We start from the raw sequence: 16,947 nt of genomic DNA, 5'->3' as shown, positions 1-16,947 counted from the left end.
TGAATTTATAGAGTCAGATTAGGCCCTAAAAACATCTAGATTCATTGACTAATAATTTTGGAAAGGTCTAAATTGCCCTTTAAAAAAACTCAACTCGGCTAGAAAACTCTCCCAGGTCCGCGACGCGGACCTGTCGCAGATCCTACTATTTCGTGAATTTTTTCGAAAATCTATCTTCCGATATAAGGGTCATAAAAATCCAGCGAGATCATTTTTCCGCAGGTTTTGACCCCTGATCAGTATTCCGAACTCGGATTTTCCAAAAAGATTAAGGATAATACATCACTTAAGCGGCTTATTCTCAAGGCATTCTTAAGGTACTTGTAATCAATTTTGAGGGATGTTACACTTACGTAGAGACCAAGTCAGTGTTCCCCGGCAAATCAAGGGTTTTTTTCATCGTTGATTAATATGTAAATATCTACTCAATCTCTAATCCTTCAAGAGAAATAAGAAATCTTTTCTCTTCTCCCTACTTTCTTCTTATTGTTTTATGTATCATTACCTTTTGTTTTGTAAGATATTAATTTGAGACGAGCTTAAATATTCGAGCTAATGATTATATGGTTAGTGAGATTTGTAAACCTTAAACTTTGGGTTTGAGGCTTATTAGTTTGTGGATTGGTGATTAAAATATCATGTTTTGTCACAAAAGTGAACAATACTTGAGACAACATGGGAAATTTGATACCTAAAGCTCATCTTATGCACCTTAATATATCTCTCTTTTTGCAAGATATATGGAAATAAGTCAGGAAAGAAACAAAAGTGATAAAGCAAACTTTATTCCATTATGTCTTGGCCTTTAGTGAGGCTACATTGGATACAACAACAGCAAATTTATTTTAATTCTACAAATGAAGTCTAAGGCCTTAGACCTTACTCCTAGCTTGTAAAGAAGAGAAGTTATCCCCCCGCCCCCGGCCCCCGCTACATTAGATAGATCAGCAAATTCCTGTGGTAACAACATACGCGCGCTTAACTGCTATTTGAGGTCAACAACTTGTGCTCACTCCAGCAGACGCTCCTCTTCTTCGATAGTGTCACAAAGTAGTCTGCCCTTAGTCTCTGGCAACCACACCGTAAAGAAACCAAATGTGGCGCTACACACTCCAAATATCCCATAAGAAAATAAGCTGTTGTTCCTTCCAAGTGCTACAAGCAGCGGACTCAATGCACCACCAACTACTAGTGACTGCCTCACCATTGACACTGCGCAGTTCCTCACGCACGTAGGAAATAGTTCCAACGTGTAAATCAATAGAACATTGAAAGCCGTACAAGCACTAAAAAAGGACACCATTTCCAGCCCCATTTGAAACCACTTTAATGGCTCACTCCCCTCCACCAGCGTGCAACCTACGCTACATATTCCACTTAGTAAGGAAAATCCTAAGAGCGATCCTTTCCTGTTCATTTTCCCTATAAGGAAAAACGCTATCAAGGATGATGGCAGCTCTGACAATGCATTCAGCGTGATGCTTAAGTAGATATCAAATCCCAAATCCCCAACCCCTAACGGCATGCCATAATACACCATGCCAACCCCAAAACCAATCAACACTACTGTCAGCAGTCGACGCAAAGCCCAGCCTTTTTCAATCAACAATCTGATGGCCGAGTAGAGATCCAAGTCTTGTGATGCCGACACAGACATGCTACTTTCCAAATCCCTAAATAATGTTTCAAAGAAGCTTGAAGTCAACTTTCCTCGTGTGGCTGGATTTGAAATGCTTTTCAGTGTCTTAACAAATTCTTCCTTATGTCCTCGCAAATAAAGCCACCTAGGCGACTCATGAACAAAGAAATGTACAAAAATCGTATACAGAACAGCGGGGACACAAGTCCATAGATACACAACTCTCCACGAATTTCCTTTATTTAAATAAGCTATCCAAGGTAAAGATATAAATCCAAAAGTGAAACAAAGGAAGCTAATAATCCCAACTTGCCCTCGCCACTTTTTTCCCACTAGCTCTGTCGATAAAACAAGAGAACACGTTCCTATAGTTGCCCTGCCGAATCCAGAGATGAACCTTAAGGCAGAGTACATCCATATATTAGTAGAAATCGCGGTAACGCACCCCGTAATAGACATTATAAGGCATGACAAAACCAACATGTTTTTTCGGCCAAAGGAGGCATCAGCTAAAGTGCATAGAAGAAATCCACCAACAAGGCAGCCTATGAAGAAAGACGATGCCGGGAGGCCAGTGATGACCGAGCTACTACACTCCAATGACCAATCGGACACAATCGATGTGAATGTTGGCAAATCCCACCGCCACGTGTCCTTTGGAATGTTGCAAATATTTTTATTTATTTGGCATGAGGAATTATTAGTGCAATGCCAAGAGGGCAGAGCATCAGTGAAGACACTGATGAATGATTGTTGAGCATCGAAGATCCAAGCGAGAGAGACAAGTATAGCTTGTACAAATTGCGACCATCCGAAATCTCCGATGCATACTTCAATCGTATCATCAAGTGAAATGATGCATATTCTTTTTTGTTTAGCATCGGACAAGAGAGGTTCTTTCTGCTCACTCGTCATGGCAGACAATTTTTTAATTTGTTTGTGAAATTGGACGGTTTTCGTCTCTCCTTATAAAAAGAGTAATTATGCATACCAATAATTACACAAAGTTAAACGGCCTGGTGAATATAAAAATGTTTTCTCTTGTCATGTTTATTAAAGATTTGTTTTTATTGGAAAGGAAATTCTGTGATCAATCATTCACCAAACTTATGATTTAAAAATAAGGTAATAGTACTGGAATGTAGCGGCTAATTAAACTCATGCACTACTAATTTATAACCACAATGCATTGTGCATTATCCGGGCAAAAAGGATAAGAGTGATACCAATATGTACGGGCAAAACACAATTCAACAAAATAACTATATGTGCATTAATTTAATCATATGTATATATAATATATCAATATTATATAAATAATGCTTGATTGTGTAGAGATGATATATAACTAGGTATCAGAAATGTATATATATCTATATATATATTGTTTAAATAAAAAAATATACATTGCATACTAATTCTTGTTCAATCTCAACCAACTCAAATCTCCTCTAAACAATCCCAAAATTTAGATATGAGCTCCTCTCAATGTTTAGAACCTTTTGATATATTATTCACTCGAAACGATTCACGTTTGTAGTATGTGATTTTTTTAAAATTACGGTTTTGAACATGGAAGAAAAAGAAGGACAAGAAAGAAAGGAAGGAAGAAGGAAAGCAGCAAACAAAATAAGGATAAAAAAGAAGGAAATTAAAGAAGAAGAAGGAGGAAGAGAAGAAGGAAAGCGAAAAAGACAAACGAAGGAAGAGAAGAAGAAGTGAAGGCATCAAATTAAATGCACTTCGTGTGCAATAATATTGGGTGAATGGCCAGTTTACCTAATAAAGGATACAAAATATTTTGTATAAGAAATTTTGAGTCAAGGAACATTTTGTTTAATTTTTTCAATTTTATGCCTCTGTTCTAATTTACGTGGTCCAATTTGATCGTATAATTTAAGAAAAGTAATTAAATAAAGATATCAAGAAATTATTATGTTAAATATGTTATTATTTATAAGGTAAGTTTCTTTAAATTTATGATTTTCAATATACTGTAATATTTGTTTGATTCTAAAACGTCTCATTAATTTAAAGTGTAATAAGAAATTTAAAAATAAATCATGTTTAAATACTATTTAAAAATTTAAATCAGGTTATATTTATAGTGCCACATAAAATAAAATATATTTTCTTTCTTAAACATCATGCTAAGTCAAACAATATCAAATAAAATGAAATGGAGAAAGTATCAATTATCAAATACAGTTTGAACTCTTGGACTCACGGCCTCTAACAATACGTGCGAAGAAGTAATATTCCATCTAGGGGAACAGATAGGGCGAAAGGGAGGAGGGAAGTATCAGTACGGGTAATCTTTCTTCAATATTACACGTTATTAATGTGATCAACTTCTTACACTTATATTATAAAAGAATTTAATGCTATTAAGTCACATAATAAATATTACTCTCATACTTTTATTTTATGTATCTTAGTTTAATGGTGTATATTTTAAAAAAAATAAAAAAATATATATTTGAAATCTTGCAGTATTAAACTATAAATTTATATAATTTCTATTATATTAAAAATATGAAATTCCTCACTTATTAAAAGTAAAATACGAAAATATCCTCATAATATATATATATATATATGTGTGTGTGTGTGTGAAATTCCTCACTTCCCCAGCGGTTTTTACATGATTTCTTTTAACAAAAATTATATGTATTGAGATGGGATACACACATAATGTGCGAAAAATTAGTATATCAAAGTGTTAATGATCTTAAACATGCATATATCAATTTAATTTGACATGAAGCAAAAAAATTAAAAATGATTTTTGAATTTTGTGGTTTTAAATTAAGTTATATAGAATGTACTAAGATGTCATTTAATCTTGTGATTTTAAATAGGGTTGTTCACGGGTCGGTTTGAATCGATTATTGATAATAATCAAAACTGAATCAATTTAATTGGTTTCCAAATTATCATAACCAAATCAAACCAAATATAATATGGATTTATTAGTTTAGTTGTTATTCATTTTTGTTTGGTTCGGTTATTAACTATACACAAAAAAAGAAAAAAAATGATTCATTCGAAAGAGGAAAAAAAAGATAACAAGTCATTCAAAATAAAAAGTAATTAGAACGACTAACATTACAAAACTTTTAATCACTAAATTTATTGTGCATAAAGCTTTAAAATTCACCGTTTTGGCTCAGAAGCAAGAGACAACACATTCCTAGTCCCACCAAGAATTGTCGACATTCACGTACATGAAATCAATAAGATAAATGTTCACTCCTTGAATGTTTTTGCCTTCCTAAATAAATTTTGATGAAAACATATATAAGATATTTAAAATTGTTTATAAAAATAATATATTATGTATGTATAATAATAAAATATATGTATATAATTTATTGATTCGGTTCGATTATTTCTTCAATTTGTGTTTAAGAAAATCAAAACCAAATCAAATGCTATCGGTTTTTAAAATTCTAAAACCAAATAAAATCCAAATAAAATCGGGTTTACTTAATCGGTTTAGTATAGTTTTTCACTTTGGATCGGTCTTTATCCAAATCGTGAACACCCCTAATCTTAAACATGTCATGTCGAATATTAAAATTAAAGAATCGTATAAAAATAGTAGCTTTTTAAATGACCTAAAGAGAAAAGTAAAACGAACAAATTGAAATGGAAAGAAGTATATATATATTTTTTTTAAAATCATCTTCCATGTATTGAGAGAATATGAACAAGCTCCATCAATATAAAAAGGTGCGGAGGATTTGTAGATAAAAAATATTATATGAGATGTTTGAATTAGAAAGTAAGGGATATTTTTAAAAGTAAATTTAAAATAAAAATAAGATATATAAATTTAATAGAGAGAGTATCACGTCATAAATATGAGTGAGATTAATAGCATAAAAATCTTATAAACTATACATTATAACATTATATTAAAATATATACTGGTTGTTCAACAAAAAATAAACTTTATACCTCAATTACGTGATAGTTATTCTTACCTTTATATCTGGGTTTTGGGGAATACCAAAGATGTAGCTAACGGATAGACTAAACAATTCACTAACGAATATATGCTAAAGGGATGGAGGATATTGTGGCCGTATTCACGTTATCAAAGATCCTCTGCGAATATATGCTATCTCGTTGGTGCTCATTTTGGTTGTGTTATATCACGGCTCACTATATTTTATTTTGGGTATAATATATAAACATTATTCAACTTGATCTCAAATCACGTGCTCTCTAATCTTTGATGCTCACAAATGGACATTAAAATTTGTATAAATTTGAACAAGTAGACACACGCGTACTATGTGAAATAATACAAATCAGTTCAATTGTACCTCATGCGAATTGCCACATATGACGCATGTATTTACTTGTTCAACTTTATACATATTTAAGCATTTACTTATGCACAAACCAATGTTGAAAGGCATAAAGATCAACTAAGGTCAAGTTAAAAGACACGTTTATTTATTATGCCTTTATTTATCATACATACACATGTGGTCTATTTTCTTTCTTTTTGCGAGACACTGGTAGTCTTTTCATCCTACACTCCCAGTAATTTTTGCGCTAGTAAAAATGATGTCCTATCACAATACAAATCGCCGTGATTGACATCCATACTAACTCTCCGGTGGGCAAACCAAACCTAACCAATTAAATCATGCCATAACTACAGCATTTAACACAGTTTAAAAATATTAAGATAGAAAATAAAGTCTCAAGTATAATAAATAAGAAAACTAAAAGTCTAAACTATTATATCCACATAATCAGAAAGTCATCTTACATGACTCTAACTAACAATGTCTAAGAGTAGTCATAAAAAGTGATAAATAAATAAGTAGTAAGACCCCAGAAGTTGGAAGGCCAAAGAAAAAAAAATTCAGAAAAGTTGATGGTGCCAGTTGTACGAGCTTCTTTACTGTCCGTACAAAAGTATACGGACCGCAGGGTGGAACCGTGGAACTAAGGGAATCTAAAACTTACAAAATTTTGTCACTAGTGGCTTGTATGGGACCTTCTATGGACCGTATATAATTTCATGGTCCGTAGAAGGGCCCCGTGGAAAGGGTCCTAAGAGTTGAAAAAGGGTTAAGGTTGAAGGGCCTTTGTGAAGGACTTCCTACAGACCGCATAAGGTCAGACGGTCCATAGGAGTGGCCCTAGAAGAAGGTTCACAGGGCCAATTAGAGGGTTGTCCAGGAAGAGTGTGTCTACAGTCCGTAATGCCTTCTATGAGCCGTAGATCAAGCCAATAGGAATTAAGTCCAATTTCAGTAGCTCTCTTTTTGTGGCAAACTTTCTACGGACGACTCTTACGGTTCGTATATGGTTTTACGGGCCGTATAAGAGGACCTGTAGACCTTGAACCCAAAAACATAGAAATTGAAGTGCTTTTCTATGGATGGCCTCAGTACAAGTTTCCACGGTTCGTAGAGTTGGCCGTAAACTTGGACGGACAGTTAATTTTAGGGGTATTCCAGATAATCCCCACTTTTTTAATATTAAAACCACGTCATTTTGGGACTATTTTTGGACAACCTAAAACTATCCGAACCCTTTAAACAAACCTCATTCCCTCTCATTCTCCTAAATTTCATCCAAGACAACAAGGTTCTCCCCCAAGGTTTCCTCTTCAATTTCAAAGCTATGATTCACATGTTCAAGTTTTTCAAACTCCATTGACATTAGGGATTTGATTCCCAGGTATGTGGGAATTCACCAATGGATCCCTTTCATCCATTGGATTCCAAATAAACTCAATTCTCCAATTTCAATTTACCCAACTTAATGAGGGTTTCATGTCAATTATTCATTGGTCTTTCTCAATTGATTTCAATTAATATTATTCTTCTTTATTGGGCAAGAATTTACTATGATACATGATTTTAAATTGATTTCATATGGATCCATTCATTATGTCAATGATTTTCATTATGAACTATGAAATTAAGATCACAAACTTATGAAGGATTTATGAAAAGCTATGAATTATGATTCAATTATGTTTTCAAGTATGAATGAATGAACTGTGAAAGATTTTCTCACAATACGAAGAAATCATGATTTAGATGCTTAGAAAGATAAGTGTTTATATGAATTATGTTATGATCGTGATTTTCAAGGAGCTATTGTTATGATCGATATACTTTTTGATGTGGATTGATATTGATTATTTCCTTTCCTAATGATATGAATGATAAATTATTTATTTCATTGGGATTAACTTAGTACCGAGTGGACTCTGTGGTGGAGAATTGGTAAGAAAGTCTTGAGTAGCAACCACTACTCCCAAACTATGTCCCCCCATAGGTTTGCCTTAATTCGCCTAGCTAGCGAATCCACATATAGCACATGATGATGATTATGATACATAGTCTAACTTGGCAAGTAGCCTCTCTCTTCTTGATGTGGGAATTACACCGAATTTCATGTTATAGCTCATATGGTCTTAAATATTAGTTAAAGTTAATATCCCACAAATGACAATATTTTTCTTATAAGCTCATAAATGATGTTTTTATGATTCATTGACCTTATAAAATATTTTCATGATTTACTTCATGATTTTAAGTTATTTGGTCGTGCATCATATGTTCATGCTTATTATGTCTATTTACTCATGATTATGTATATTTCTCACATACTTAGTACATTCCATGTACTAACGCATACTTTTACCTATATTGTCTCATTATATAGGTCATGACGTTCCCGCTACTCTACATGGCTAGTTGGCGATCTACTCTTACTTAGCTATTTTGGTGAGTCCTCATATTTCGAATGTACTTTATTTTGATTGATGAGTTAGGGCTTGTCCTATGTCCCATCTAAAGTTTAGTAGAGGCATGTCTAGATTATAGAAGTATGTTTATGTCATTTGGCTTTTATGTTTGAATTCTCCTATATTCGAGTTTCATTGTGTTGAGACTATCTTTCACTTTCAAAATTTACTCTTGATTTATATTATATTTATTCATGCTATGTATGCTAAGAGGTTTGGCTGGAGGCCTTCGATATTTTAATCATCATGTCATGCCCAAGGCTTAGCTTGAGTCGTGACAAATATGGTATCAGAGCACAAGGTTGAAAGTATCCTAGGGTGTCTGACATACCGCATCGAGTAGAGTCTTTTTCATGGGTATGAAACACACCACATTTATGAATGAGAGGCTATGAGGCGTTTTAGAAAATTTTACTTCTTTCATCATTCTTTAGTCGTGCGTAGAGTTGTACTCTAAATTATTTTTCTAACGCTTTTTCTTTGAGACTACAAAATCATGCCTCCTTGAAGAGATTACGTCTGAAGGAAAGCTAATGCTAATATTTGTGAGGAGAAACACGCTCCCCAAGTTCCTAATGATCCTCTACCCAATAAGTCTCACATGCAGAATTTCGAGCGCGTTCCAAGTTCTTGCTCAATCCATAATGGCAAAATCCAACCGAGAAGTAGTTTCTCTTATGAATCCAAATGTGGGTATGGTGGAAACACAAGTTTATGATTTCACTAGGATAAATTTCCAGGAGTTACATGGATCCAAGTTGGATGAGAATCATCAAGTGTTCATTGAAGGCATCCAAAGGATTGTTGATATCATGGGAGCGTTATTGGTAGAAAAGGAGGATTTGGCCGCTTACCAGCTTAAGGGAGTACTTAAATTTGGTTTGATCAATATAAGGGAGAGAGATCTAGGAATGTTGGTACCTTAAATTGGGAAGACTTCAAAGGTGCTTTCCTTGACTATTTCTTTCTGGTTGAGTTAAGAGAAGCTAAGATCCAGGAGTTCATTAATCTGAAATAAGGGAACATAAGTGTGAGAGAATATGCATTGAAGTTCAATCAATTGTCAAAATATGCTCTGTTCATGGTCACTGACTCTAGATCTTGTATGAGCAAGTTTGTCTCATGTATATCAGATTTGGTGGTCAAAGAATGTAGAACCATCATGTTGATAAAAACATGGAAATATCGATGTTGATGACACACACCGATTAAATTAAGGAAGAGAAACTTAACAAAAAGGCTCGGGAGTCAAAGAGGGAAAATATCGATTGTGGTGACATTTCACACTCAAAGACCGGTAGTGGTGGCCGTCAACAGTTTTGCCAAAAGTCCTCTGGTCAAAATTCTTCTAACACTCTGACTCCAAAGTTCAACAAATATAGGGCATATAACCCTAGGCCTCAAGGAGTATCTTCTAGTGGTCAGACTATCCCTGCATGCAAGAAGTGTGGGAAGAGCCATAGAGGAGAGTGCTTGGCAGGCTCGGGTGTATGCTTTGGGTGTGGTAAGATGCGTCACCATGTGAAAGATTGTCCTTCTGTTGCTACTAGAGATGGAGGTGGTCGTCCCTAGACTCAGACCACTATATTCGGCTGTACGGCTCTACATGGTACTACTTTAGGTTCTGGTGGTGGCCAACATCAAAATAGATTTTATGCTCTACAGACTCGTTAGGAGTTGGAGAATTTTCCCGATGTAGTGATTGGTATGTTACGATTCCTCGAGTTTTATCTTTAGATCCGGATGCTACTCTATCTATCACGATCCAAATTCGGGTGTGATGGAACTTATCCATTCCCACCGATAAGTCAGCCTAAAACCCAATAATTATGGAAAATGATGCATAAATAATTTGATATATATATATATATATATATATATATATATATATATATATATATATACGGAAGTCTTATTCAAATATAATATCCCAAAGAATGATTGTCACATGTACAACCTTCTAAATACAACAAAAATAAAAGTAAATATAAGTGTCAATGTCTTTGCCACTCGAATAGAACAAAGCATAACAAGGGAGATCGCCGGCATCAAACAACTACCTCCCAAGTCTCCTCTATAAAGCCTCAGATGAAGAATGAAAACTAAGTCACTGTCTAGGCTCGAAACCTAAACAAACGTAGATAACAAGAAGTGAGTACCAAACAACATGGTACCCAGCAAGTGAACTACTAAGACTAAGCAAAGCTAAATTGAATACCAGTATTCCTCTCACCCCAACTGAACGTCCTCAGATTACAATCTGCATAGAAATCAACCAGTTTAACAGTTTTAATAACATATGTATATATATCACCAACAATACAACTCACAAGTCTCAGTCAAATCACATCAATCAGTAGCATAAATCATGGAAACAACACGGAGGCAACATAGTCCACAGATGGCAAAAGATGTGCAATGCAATGAAATGAAATGTCACATATAGTGATGCATGCCTGTCCTAATGATACACATCCTCTTAGGCCGGAACCCATGGGGGACTCACATGGTCCATTTATCCACTGAAACCATTTCCCTTGGCATAAATATCAATCCCTAAAATTATTTCCCTTCGTCACCACCAGAACTATTTTTCTTTGGTATAATCATCAATCGCCGGAACCATTTTCCTTCAGCATCGCCAGAACTATTTTTCTTCAGCATAATCACCTTATCTCTTTCATCACAGTATATAAGAACAAAAACAAATAAGCAGTGTTCATATAAGCCATAATAATGGAATGATAGCAACAACACTTCATAACTCAAATCAATATAATCGATTCACATATTCCTAATTTATCAAAATCATTATCATATCGAGCACCCTATTGTAATTCATCAACTTGTCATTTATTATCCTAATTCTTTATTATCAAGTTCAATCATAATAGTCAAATAACCCTAACCACTTCTCATTACTTCCAAACACACATAACAATAATACAGGGTCCTACAGGCTTAAACGAAGGTTTAAGAGTTCACTTATCTCGAAATTTAATCCCAACTACTCCAAAACTTGATCATTTCCCTTACATTGATACTCCAAATCAATAAAATCTAATCAAATATGAATTTCAAATAAGAATATAAGTTCAATGACACCAAAACATAATTTTTGAAAAATGGCCCAAAATCAACCCAAAAACCCAATTTCGAAAATGAAGGGTAGATCTAGAAATTTTTGAATGAAAATGTTTCTCACAACACAAGAAACCCTTTTAGTGAAAATTGTTTGAAAAATGGAGCTAAAATCAACTCAAAATCATCAATTTAGTAAAATACTTGGGTTCTTGAAAAACCCCAAAAATTAGAGTCTAAAATCATGAATTAAAGACCAAAATTAATGTAACATCAATGGGTAATGGAAGATATGAGTTAAAATTAGTAACTCACTCTTTTCCTCTCAAACATCCATCAGAAATCACCTTCCCCCTAGCTTCCAAGGTCCAATAATGGTGAAAAATGAATGAATCCCGACTTTTTGAAAAATTCATTGTTCAGGTCAAATTTGACCTTCACAAACGCGGTGTATTTATCCCATGAACGCGAAGGGGAATAACTTAACCCTCCCCGAATGCAACACAACACCCGTGAATATGGAGGTCCTCACAGACCCTCCTCTGCGAATGCAAACCCACCTCTATGATCGCAGAGGTCAACAAAGCTACCTCTTTGTGAACACGCGAAAAGGATTGCGAACACGATGAAGAGGTACACCTACATCAGATCACAACAAACTCACCAAGTTCAAGTCAAAGATTAGACCCTTGAGATTCATTTTGAATCCTGTGCACATAAAAATTATATACTACCCCACTAAAATTGATGTTTCAGGCTCAATAGAACTAGCAGAATTTAAATTCGAGGTCTCCTTAACCCAGAATCTAAAAAGTCACAACTAGACTAACTTTAGGCCCAAAAGACCAAATCGAGCTTGGAACCTCTAAAAATTAAATCAAGACAACTCCTAGGCCTAAAATCATCCACCAATCCCAATGAAATCATCAAAATTCCATTTCGAGCATCAAAACTCCGAATGTGGACCAAAGTCAACTCTAAGATAAAAAATTCAAGAATTCCCAAACTTAGGACCTCAAATCTTCGATTCAACTCCAATTTCTGAAACGAGGACTCTCTTAGATCAAATTCCACGTTCCAGAGCTAATCAAACTAACAGAATTCCATTCTAAGACTCCTAGCTCCGGCTGACACCAAATACCATTTTTAAATAACTTAAGATTCTAAAACACAAAAACTTTCAAAACTCAAAAATTTTCAATGAATTTCCAAAATTAACAGCAAACACTAATAAAAAATGACTCGAGGCAACTACCAAAAGGGGTAAAATAGTCATTTTATAAAAATTTCTAAAAATAACCTTCAGGATCATTGCACTATCTTTGGTTATTCCATATCTTGCCATGAAATTTGATGTTACTCCTGAGTTCTTGTTAGAGCCTTTTTCGATCTATACTTCTATTGGTGATTCAATTTTAGTGAAAAGAGTCTATAAAAATTATTCAATCACAATTTTCCATAAAATCACCTCTATTGATCTAGTAGAGCTTGATATGACTGATTTCGATGTTATTATCTGTATGGATTGCCTTTATCCATGTTATGGTTTTATTAATTATAGAACCAGTGTGGTTAAGTTTTAGTTTCCTATTGAGCCGGTCCTCAAAATGGAAAGGTAGTAATTTCATGTTTAAGGTTCAATTCATCTAGTGTCTTAAAGCTCGAAAAATTATTTATAAAGATTGTATCTATCATCTAGTAAGTGTTAGGGATACAAATTCTGAAGCTCCTACTTTTGAGTCAGTTTTTGTTGTTAATGAGTTTTCAAAAGTGTCCCTTGATGATCTTCCAGATATCCCTCCCAAAAGGGAGATAGACTTTGGTATTGCTTTTCTTCCCCATACCTTGCATATTTCTATTCCTCCTTATAGAATGACTCTAGCATAATTAAAAGAGTTGAAGGATCAATTAAATGATTTATTAGATAAGGGTTTTATTAGATCGATTATCTCTCCATGGGGTTCTACGATTCTCTTAGTTAGAAAGAAGGATGATTCTCTTCGCATGTGTATTGATTATTGGAAATTGAAACAAAGTCACAATTAAAATAAAGTATCTCATTCCATTGATTGATGACATTTGATCAACTTCAAGTATCAATATAATTATCAAGGATCGATCTTCGATCGGATTATCATCAGATTCATGTAATAGAATGTAACATTTCGAAGATGACTTTTAGAACATGGTATGGTCACTTTGAACTTTTTGTTATATCTTTTGGACTAACAAATGCTCCTGCAGCTTTTATGGATTTGATGAACAGGGTGTTTAAGCCATACTTGGATATGTTTGTTATTGTGTTCATTAATGATATCTTGATCTATTCCCAGAGTGAGGATGAGCATGCTGATTATTTGAGGATTTTCTTGCAAATTCTCAAGGATAGCCAATTATTAGCTAAGTTTAGAAAGTGTGAGTTTTGGTTGAGGTTGATTGCTTTTCTTGTCTATATTGTTTCCAGTGAAGGTGTTATGATTGATCCTAAGAAGCCCATGGCGGTAAAGAATTGACCTAGACTAGTATCTCCTTTTGAGATTTAAAGTTTCTTAGGCTTAGATGGTTATTATAGACGATTTGTGAAAGCATTGTCTTCCATTTCATTGCCCTTGACTACTTTGATCCAAAAAAGGTGAAATTCCAATGGTTCAAGACATGTGAGAAGATTTTCTAAAAGTTGAAAGATAGACTTACTTCTGCTCTGGTGTTGACTTTACCAGAAGGGTTCGATAGTTTTGTGGTATATTTTGATGCTTCAAGAATTGGAATTGGTGGTGTTTTGATTCAAAATGGTAAGTTTATAGCATATGCTTCTAGAAAACTTAAAGTGCATTAAAAGAATTATTCGATGCATGACTTGGAGTTTGTGGCGATAGTGTTTGCTTTGAATATTTTGAGATACTATCTATATGATGTTCATGTTGATGTATTAACCAATCACAAGGGTTTGTAATATGTGTTCAACTAAAAGGATTTGAACCTTCGACAAAGGAGATGGCTTGACCTGTTGAAAGATTATGACATGAGTGCGTTGTACCATCTAGGAAATACAAATATAGTTGTCGATGCTCTTAGTAGATTGTCCATGAATGTTTCCCATGTTGAGGATGAAAATAAGGAGTTAGTTAGTTATGTCCATAGACTAGCTCGTTTGGATGTTTACTTGGTTGATTGTGAGGATGTTGGTATTATTGTGAAAAATGGTTTTGGATCATCTCTTGTGTCAGATGTTAAGGCAAAGCAAGGTAATGGTTCGACTTTGGTTGAGTTGATGAAAACAATTATTGAAAAAGTCATTGAGGCTTTCTCCCAAGGGGGAGATGGTGTGCTTAGATATGAGGGCTGACTACGTGTTCCAAATATTGATGGAAATGTTATTGTCTGAAGCTCATAGTTTGCTGTATTCTATCCATTCGAGATCCATAAATATGTATCGATATTTGAGAGAAGTATTGTAACATCCCCTAAAACGTTGTATATGATGTTCCAATTCTCGAGTAAAATGATACAACTTTTATATTTTGGGCATAATTTTTCATAATTTAATCCAAATTAAAATTTTCAAATTTTCAAATAACTCCAACATCATTACCTACAAATTTTATGAAGACCATATGTTAAGTTTCGGAGGTTCAGTAGGTCAAATAAATTAATTATTGTAAGATAGGGTGTTATGAAGAAATAGAGTATTTGTAGAAGAAATTTCATATCTCACTGTAGAATTTTCCAAATCGGTTAATTCTTAAACGACATGAAAGTAGACTTCTAGAGCAAAAATTCATATGCAGACACCAAATCTTAATGAGGAAGTTATCTTGTCCAAACGCAGCTTCGAAAAAGGGTATTCCGTTAAGAGAAAGTTCATCTCACCAACCATGGAAAGATCTAGATACATTTGACATCATTCATGACATCAATAGTCCTCCATTTGACATCACCCATGACATCACAATCTTACATTAAATTTTTAGATTTTTTTATATAATTATTTTAATTATTGTTAGATCCCTCTTTTACACCTATAAATACCTACCATAATTCATCATTTTGTTCATCAATCTTTCTCAAGCAACTCTTCTCTCTATACACTTCTTTACTCATTCTCAATATATAATTTTAATTTTTAGTAGTGTAGAAATACTATTTTGATGATTGATATACTCCAAATAGTACACAAAATACTTCGCCAAGGAGAAAAGGCTAGGATTCAAGTGTATTAATTAAGTCCTTCGATTCTAAGTAACGCTTCAAATTTCAGGTATGTAAGACTTCAATGAGAGTATTCCTTCCACTCTCATACCTAAATTATTTTGATTATATGATAAATTATGTTTATTTTCTTTAAGCTTTACTCTAAGTTATGTGGGTTTTTATCAATGGGTTCTTCCACTCATGTAGTCCAAAAACTCTTTCAATTAAGTCTCTTGATTTCAAACAATATTTTCTTATGGGTAATTCTTATTTTTTTTACTTAATAGCATGAATAATGGTTAAACTAATGATTATTAGTCTATTTTGATGCAATATAATTCATATGTATGACTTTATGGTTTGCAAGTAATTTCTCTATTTATCTCTTTAAAGGTTATTGAAATTCATGATGGGTTGTTTAAAACATAATTTTTAATTAATGAATTTCAAAGTATTTATGTATATTTATTTATATATATGTTTGCAAGTTGAAGTGATGTGAACCCACCTAGTTTTACTATATTTTCAATAAAGTTTGACTTGAAAGCTTTGACTCTAACTGAATGTTTATGAAAGCAATATCTATGATCAAAAGAGAGTCTTATGAAATGAAAGAATGATGAAATGATATGAATGATAGATTCTTTATGCAATAAAAATAATTTTTGCATATTTGAATTACCAAATATTTTAATGAGCTATTCTACCGAATATGGTGTTTTGAATTCTCAAGCTATATGTTATGACTAATTTGAAGTATTAAACTATTCCGTGGAATTGACTTACCACTGAATGGGTCATTGAGGTGGGATTCGGTAAGGGAATCCTAGTAGCAATCCCTTGTCTCATTAACTATGTGCCAACATAGGAGAGGCTTAGGCTAATGGATCCATGAAAGTCCTTAAAGTTAAAGTTAAAGAAATGAATGAAGTTGACGGAGTTCTACCTGGAAAGTAGTCTTCTCGGCCAATGTAGGGGGTTATGTTGGATTCCATGTAATAACTCGAATGGTATTAAATGTCAGTTATGGTCATTTTCCCACAAAATGAATGTTTTAAAGTATATCTATATGATTTATTATGCATGCATTACATTATGTTCCATATTACATAAATGTTTTAATGTTTCCTCAGTGTTCATGCATCCTTACATACTTAGTACATTCAAAGTACTAACGCATACTCTTTTGCCTATATTATATCACCATGTAGGGACCAGTGCTCCTCTTCATTCTCCTCCACGTGACTAG

At 33.7% G+C, this 16,947-nt stretch overlaps 2 protein-coding genes across 2 annotated transcripts; one reads left to right on the top strand and one right to left on the bottom strand.

Annotated features, from left to right (window-relative positions):
• Positions 1 to 774: 774 nt before the first annotated feature.
• LOC129871676 (organic cation/carnitine transporter 3-like) lies at positions 775 to 3,372 on the bottom strand. The gene has a single exon (XM_055946635.1). The coding sequence runs from the start codon at positions 2,552 to 2,554 to the stop codon at positions 1,010 to 1,012; it is 1,545 nt and encodes a 514-aa protein (XP_055802610.1). The 5' UTR covers positions 2,555 to 3,372; the 3' UTR covers positions 775 to 1,009.
• A 5,698-nt stretch (positions 3,373 to 9,070) lies between these two features.
• LOC129905075 (uncharacterized) lies at positions 9,071 to 9,998 on the top strand. The gene is made up of 2 exons (XM_055980447.1): positions 9,071 to 9,343; positions 9,645 to 9,998. Exons 1-2 carry the CDS (start codon positions 9,071 to 9,073, stop codon positions 9,996 to 9,998), a joined length of 627 nt encoding a protein of 208 aa, XP_055836422.1.
• The last annotated feature ends 6,949 nt before the right edge of the window (positions 9,999 to 16,947 follow it).

Source organism: Solanum dulcamara, chromosome 10 (genome assembly GCF_947179165.1).
Source record: "Solanum dulcamara chromosome 10, daSolDulc1.2, whole genome shotgun sequence".
Classification (NCBI taxonomy): domain Eukaryota; kingdom Viridiplantae; phylum Streptophyta; class Magnoliopsida; order Solanales; family Solanaceae; genus Solanum; species Solanum dulcamara.
Note: the sequence above shows the minus strand (reverse complement) of the source record. Positions and strands in the feature narration are given on the sequence as shown.

Coding starts and splice junctions, on each gene's coding strand:
- LOC129871676 (XM_055946635.1), bottom strand. CDS start 2,554: ATGACGAGTGAGCAGAAAGAACCTCTCTTGTCCGATGCTAAACAAAAA.
- LOC129905075 (XM_055980447.1), top strand. CDS start 9,071: ATGGCAAAATCCAACCGAGAAGTAGTTTCTCTTATGAATCCAAATGTG. Junction 9,344..9,644: donor AGAGAGATCTAGGAATGTTG/GTACCTTAAATT, acceptor GATTAAATTAAG/GAAGAGAAACTTAACAAAAA.